The sequence below is a fragment of the Buceros rhinoceros genome, unplaced genomic scaffold (assembly GCF_000710305.1).
Source record: "Buceros rhinoceros silvestris isolate BGI_N320 unplaced genomic scaffold, ASM71030v1 scaffold17092, whole genome shotgun sequence".
Classification (NCBI taxonomy): domain Eukaryota; kingdom Metazoa; phylum Chordata; class Aves; order Bucerotiformes; family Bucerotidae; genus Buceros; species Buceros rhinoceros.
The window spans coordinates 8841-16097 of NW_010397324.1; the positions used below are offsets into that span (position 1 = coordinate 8841).

The 7257-nt window shown below is 39.6% G+C and overlaps 1 protein-coding gene across 1 annotated transcript in view; it reads left to right on the top strand.

Moving 5' to 3' along the window:
• The window catches only part of PCGF6 (polycomb group ring finger 6), a gene marked incomplete at its 5' end in the record, with an annotated part of 14639 nt that extends 7944 nt beyond the window's left edge, over positions 1-6695 (top strand). The window contains 2 exons of the mRNA XM_010146215.1: positions 2601-2699; positions 6684-6695. Of these exons, the coding sequence (XP_010144517.1) occupies positions 2601-2699; positions 6684-6695 (111 nt within the window). The remainder of the gene's footprint in view (positions 1-2600; positions 2700-6683) is intronic.
• Positions 6696-7257: the final 562 nt, after the last annotated feature.

Sequence of the window (7257 nt, forward strand, 5' to 3'; positions counted from 1 at the left end):
AAGAATGCTTCTGAGGCTACATAATGAAAGTTTAGGTGGGAGAATGGGAACAGTATCAATGAAATTTCACCTGGATGATACTAGCTTGTTGTTCTTGCATCTCTCTCCAAAAGGGTACAGTACTATGGCTTTTATTGGGATCCTAGGTAAAGATGAACACCTCCAGGACTCCCGTTCTTGGCAGGCCCCGGCTGCCCCGTGCCCGGGTCTGCGATGTCCAGAAGTAGAGCAGTGACTCTCCATGGGCACCCCCTTGCTGGGGGGGTGGAGCTTGCTTGCTCTTGTGAGGTTGAGAGCTGTGCTGGTGGTGGCATGTGCCTCCAGTTGAGTCTCCCAGGCCAGATGGGTCTCAACTGAAGGGTCAGAAAAAGGGTGTCCACGGGCAGGATGGGCTCACTAGCCTTCGGGCAACCATCCTAGGAGAAGGACAACTCTAACCTCAAACCCGGGCAGATGGAGCTCGTTTAGCCTTGTAAGGCATCCATTATCTAAGAGAAGGACACTCTAACCAAACCTACGACCTGAGGACTTCACTGTCACTGTCCAGGCTCGCTAGGCCCTGGCAGATGAACCTCAGGTGTAAAGGGTGGAGCCAGTTCTGTGCACGCTGGTGCCTCACCTAAAAAATCCACCATGCAGGCCCGAAGGGTGCACTCATCGCTTGCAGTGAGCATGGGAAAAGCCCAGATCTTCGTTCGCGAAGCCAAGCCATGATGATGATGAGATAAAGATGTAGACATTGTCTAAATACTGGGTTTTTTTGGAGAGGATTCTCTAATTGTAGTGGAAAGCTTGGGCAGGTTATTCAGAGAAAGTGTAGCCTGAGGTATAACAATATTATATGTTTAAGCGATTTATTATATCAAAACCACATATATACAAATTATCTAGGTGACACAATACATTTCCTTAGCCAGCAGAAGGCTTATTCTTTTTTCCATCCCTTCACTAACAACATCTGTTGTCTGAATGGTGGCTGTTCTGCTAAAGAAGAAATCATGTTCTCCATCCTTGCTAAAGAGTATGGCTCTTCTTCCAATACAGATCTTCTTAGTGAGCTGCTTTGGTACAAATTCATAGAGAAGCTGCACATCGTTTGCTGCCCTCACGATTTCATACGCTGTAGTTAGAGATGCTCAGAGTGTGTCATTCCACTGTTTTGGCCAAACATTTAGGAAACAAGACTGTTCAAGTGCAAGGAGATATAATTTAAAATGACTTGGTATATGTTGCATTTCATCTTCCATTGCAATTGTCCTGACAACACCATTTTACTAATTTCCTTCACGTTTTCAGCTGCATTCATTTCCAATCATTATGTTTTTCAGGCACAAATCTGAACCGTTAGTTTGAACTGCAGTTATTCGTACTGGTTTTAAGAGTAGTTGCATTTGTTACGGCAGAGCTTAGAAGGCAATTTAAAACTTTCAAATACAGAAATAAGAATTTTCACAAAGAGTTGAAATGTCAGTAGTACAGTTTTGAAAAACAAAATTTGTAGAAGGGGAGCAACGTTTATATCTTCTTGCTTTTTTATTCCTCTTTGTGACCAAGAGGTAAGAGGTTTACTCATCAACCTTACAAATCCTCTTTTATATCTCCATCTCACAAAATATACCCTGATCCATTTTTAGCATTGCTCTGAATTCCATTACTTGTTTATCTTTGTGAGCTAGATGTTGAACTTCACATATGAAGGGGTTTGAACCTTTTTTTTTGAGTAGGGGTGGTGGGGTGAGAACAGGTTACAATATCTGTGGCTGTTATTTATACATGCAGCAAGCTAGATGATCCCTAGATCAGGTCTGACTGTCATTTCTAGCTCTTGTACATGAATAAATCAAACTATTGTTCCAAAACCACGGTTAGCATGGATACATATTTAAATTAATGATTGAAGTCAAGGGTACTCTGTGACCCTGTGAACTTTCTTTCAAATTGGAAGAATATGATAAACCTGAATAGTAAATCACAGCTGTTAAAAAGTCAACATAAAAATCTAATTAATTGCCACAAAAGGTAATCCATTTATCACACTGAATGCAGTCATCTGCTCTGCCTTTGCGCCTCTTCACTTAGCTGCCCATATCACCAGTCAGCTGTTTAAAATTTTATCCACAGAATAGAAACCCATTAAAATTTTTGCAGCTGGCATAACAAATGTCTTGTCATTGCAGTCCTTGCTGTAAAAGTATTTAGAAATTATACAAAAAGATTTCAGACCAGTCTTGCCCTTGTTTTCTGCATAGTTGTATACTTTAATTGATTCTGGAATTTCATGGGCTATTAAGCTGATTCCAGCCCAGGCTGTAAATACTTCTAGAATGCTAAAGGACTTAAGCTCCTGGCGTTATAAAATGTCATGGTTTAATTATCCGATGACGTTTGGTGCACAAGCCTGATTTGGGGAAAATAAGGAAGCTATAGGAAATAGTTCATGTGCTTCTGATGAGTAAGTACTTATGGGGGAGAAGTGTCTTGAAATGCTGTGTAATACTAATTTCTATGTGGAATTAAGCTATCTACCTGTGTTTGGGGTTTATGAGAGATGAGGGCTGAAAATGTACATTGTCTTAAAATCACACATTTATTCTTTGCAGCCTTTGGAAAAGAAGTTTGTGCGTGTTTCAGGGGAGGCAACAATTGGACATGTGGAGAAATTCCTCAGAAGAAAAATGGATCTGGACCCTGCTTGTCAGGTATGCTGCTTGCAGTGGCACGCACTTAAAACTTCACTGTGATCAATGTAATGCCTGCGCTTCAGACAGACCGTTTCCATTGTTCATTGAAGTCTAAAAGTAATGCTAGTTTTTCTACGCAGTAATGCTTAAAAAATTATATGTTTGAAATGTTATGATCCTGATCCACAAGGAGCAACTTTCCCAACTCATATGCAACATGTTTAACTTCTCATTAGAATACTTTATTTATTACTTGTAGAGAGTTTCTAAAGTGTCATGTAAGATTTCAGTGGATGAAATTCAAAATCAAATGATGCTGCTGTTTCAAAAATAAAATAGTATGTAGGCAGGAAAGTGTGTGAGGATATGAAGGTAGAGTCAGGTAGGAGCTGAATAACGGTAAATTTTAACTGAATGTTGAAGAAGCAAACAAGGGCTAAGAAAGAATGATACTGCGGATGGATGGGTTGAAATGAAAGCAAATGCAAATGTAGGCATGTGCCTCCAAATAAGAATTCAAAGATGCAGAGTTACAAAAGAATTAAACTTCATATTTCTCAACCATTTTGATGGGAATTGCATGTCAAAACCGGTTTTCAGCAACCATTCAGTTGAGAAGGTGCAGGAGTTCTGTAATGTGTAAATGATTCTTAAAGTTATTGGTAAATCAAGCTGATGTGAACATTTAAGTGCTGGCTTTGGAGTTAAGCCTGTATTTTCATACAGCAGCAACTGTGAGATGGTACAGCATGACTGTGTGCCTCAGTAATGAGTGTTTATTCATGCCGCTTACCTTTTCAGTGGTGACAAGGCAAGTCAGATATAAATTATTCATCATTCTAAGTAATGTATTTTCATTTGCTGGTTTTCTCTCAGTGAGATTCTGTAGCTTTCAGGTGGTGGTGAGTTGATATTCTGAACAAATACAAATACTCTCAAAGTGAAGCTAGAAAAGCTTCTTGCATTACTTCAGTTGTTTATCTGAGGGGAAGGAATTGGTTTGTTTCTTTGGGTTTTCTTAAGTATCAGAATACCAGTTTTCAGGGACACTGAGCATCTGTAATGGAAACTGCAGTTTACCCATCTCAAAATCAAGCTAGAAAGAGAGCTGTGGTCTGCAGGCTGGAATATTAGCTAGTATGTGCCCTTCTTCATTGACCTGAACAAGAGGGTTGGTTTGAGGTTAATGAAGATGTGAAATAAGCCATCTGACTTGTGCGACAGTAATGGTGATTCTGTTTCTGTCTATGAAGCCACTGACTTTGTTCCTTTTTCCTAGTCAGAGGCCTCAAATTATTTTTGGATTTCTGTGTTTGAGTTTGCAAATGGACTGCAATTCAAATTTCCTAGCTTATCTGCAAGGTTAAGGTTTCATGTACTTTTCTGTACCATTTGAGCTGACAGACTGTACCTTACTCTTTCTGGTGCTTTGCTTTAATCTCCGTGCTTTGGGCATCAATTAATTTTCTGTATGTGTTTTATAGGTATTTCTGATTACAAAGTTTCCCTTGAACATTCTTGCTGGAATTTCTTGGGAGTGTGAAAATTAATTTTTGTGCAACTGTAATTGCTAGTAATAGCTAAGTAGTAATATTTAATTGCAGCTAAATACAGGCTATGGTGTTTGGAATTCATTAGGTACTTGGCTTCAACATCTGATGCACATCTTTATAGTTTGTGTTATGCTGAAGAGTGGATAGAAAAAGAGAAGTTTTCTTAAAGTGTTATTTCCTTTAAGGTCATCCTGTAGCATCGTTATCCCTTCTTGCTGTTTGTTCTGTAAGGACGAGAGGAACTTGTGGCTCAGTTGCTCTAAATGCATTGATGTAGCTGATGCAATAGAAATGTTCCATAATCAGATGTGAGTTCCTGAAAGACTGTGTGTGTTGTAAACCACAACCTGGGGAAAGATTGGAAGAAAGTCTGAGCTCATACAGTGTAGCTGTTGATGCAGTTTCTTTATGCCAGTCTTAGACCTTGGAATAGAAGTATTTGGTATGCTGAAGAGTAAATAGCAGCTAGAGGAAATGGAAAGCTTTGCCAGCTTTTTGAATAACTAGCCCAAATACTCGTGTCAATCTCTAAAACTTCGTGTTTTCCTTGTCTTTCCCTGGATAGTATGGGTTGGCATGGAAACTATTGAATGAGGTCTACTGATTTCTGGGCCAAATTCCCCCTTGGGATGGATCTTATATGGGATGTCCCTTAAATGAAAGTTTTCCATTTTTATCTCTGTCTTACTTGGTGAGTATTAATTTATAATTGTCTGTTATCATAGCTTTTGGAGAAGTAACTCTAACAGCAAACCTACCTCCTAAAGAAAATAAATGGCAAAATGGAAAGGCTACTTCTTTTGAATAAAAATTTTAACTGAAGTGACTGCGTATTCAGCAGCTGCATTTTCATATTTCTTTTCAGGAGAAGGTCAAGCTATATTTACTGCTGTCTCACTACCTACTCAGTACTAGCTGGCTTCAATTTTACCAGTCAGTTGATGTTGTAGTAAATTCGTAGCACTTGTGTTGCTGCTGCCTCTTTTGTAATGGAATATGTTAATTTCTGTATGGCACAGGAGAGACATTTCTCTGAGACATTTCGCAACTGATGTTCGCAATGAACTGGGATTTTTTTCACTGTATGTTTTATTCTCTTGTCCTTATAGAATGAATCCTAGCATAACAATTAGCAGGCAGAAATTCAGGCTTTGGTGCCGAAACATGGAGATTAGGCATTTGGTATTCAGAGCACTCTTAATGTGGTAAATGTGAAAAATCCAGCTTATTAGAAGACACTGGATCTGTAATGACTAGTATTTGAAATTGGTGCAGCAGGGTCAACACTGGGATATTTTCAAACAGGCGTTCTGATTCCATTTGGAAAGATGATCAGCAATTGTCACTGTTTGCATCCTATATTGGGCCAATTAGATTTTCTGTTACGGTAGAATACATAAAGTGTGTGTGTATCTGTGTTACAGTGGGAGCAGAATTGAGTTTTCAGTGTCTTATAGTAGACAAATTATGAAACTAAGCATATAAAGCAAAAGTAATTAAACTCATATATCACTGGAAAGCAAAGCAGACATGTCTGTCTTGTAGTAATAACTGTACAAGCTAGAATGCAGGGGAAACGGCAGGAATAACTGTTACCAGCTTTCAAAAAGAAAAATCTATTTCTTTCGGGTTCTGCATTAAATACATCAGATGTTGGTGTTAAATATGTATGTGTGCCTATATAGGGATCAATAGCTCATCGATAATTAATGCTATATCCAGAATAGTTCTTACATGCTGGTTTTCTCTTAGAAGCTAAAAGCAGAAGTAATACTAAGCAATTTACATATTTTGCATATTAAGATTGAACCTAACGTGAGTGGAGTATGCTACATCATTCTTATACTACACAGATGGTACAGTGAAATAAATTAGCCCTTTTCGAGCCTCTAAGGAGTAGAATTCCTTCATTCTTCTTGGAACACGGTCTGCCAGCATGAGGCATAAGGCTTCCTAAATCTTTTCATAAAGAACAAGAGAGAGATAGTGGGTCAGCATGCAGAAGAGCATAAATCCAGGGGAATTAAATAGCTAAAACACAGTGTGCATCCCATAGTAGAAAATAGCCACAGAGGAGAATACGTAATGCTATTGCAGATGCTCACAGGCTACTGCAGTGGCAGAGCTTAAACCTTTTCCTTGCAGAAAGCTGTGGGACAGCTCATTGTCGGTGGTCTTGAATTTAATTTTGAGGTTTCGTCATTGTAAGTCACAGATGAGAGCTCTCTCATTTCCATCTCTACAAATTGCTCGTAAGGAAAATTTAACCAAGCTGTGGTTGAGAGAGAAACAGCGCTGCTTTAATTTGGAATGATAGCGACTGGATTTACATTATGCACAGTAAATTCATAGCAACTTTTTATAAAGCTTATTTTTCATAATACTCAAGGCAAGGAATTTAGAATACCGCATTACGCTTTTTCTCTTTCCGGAATTACTTTTTTTGTAGGCAGTTACTTAACAAAAGTGCCTCTTCCAGAACTGCAGACGTCTCTGACATAGTTTAGCTGCAGTAGAGGACATTGCTGAGAGTTGCCAAGTATGCCCTTCATGTGAGTCAGAGAAGTATTGGTTGCGTTTTGAAGGAGGACTGGGTGTCAACGGTTTGGTCGAGGTAAAACCAAGGTCCGATGACAATAATACCCTCCCCTATCCCACCAGAGATAGGGGAAGGGAGAAAAGAAAAAATAAATGTTTTGGGAAACTGAAACAAGGTTTGAAAACACCACAAACAGGGATATATTAAATACACAAGAGAACCAGTGAGATAGTGAGGGTTAACCCAAAAGTAAACACGGACTGCGGCAGCGATCCGAGATGGCGGTGGCCACGTGGTTCTGCCGCATGAGCAGAACAGAGAGACCCGCGCAGTTACGAATTACCCAGCAGCACGAGATAGAGTGGAATTGGCACAATCCTACCAGTCTCTATCACGGGTTGAGGCAAAAGCAAAAGCAAACAGCTGTCGGGCATGCAGGCAGTCCGAACCTGGCTCGGTGGAATCTGGCACGCAGCAGCGGGCG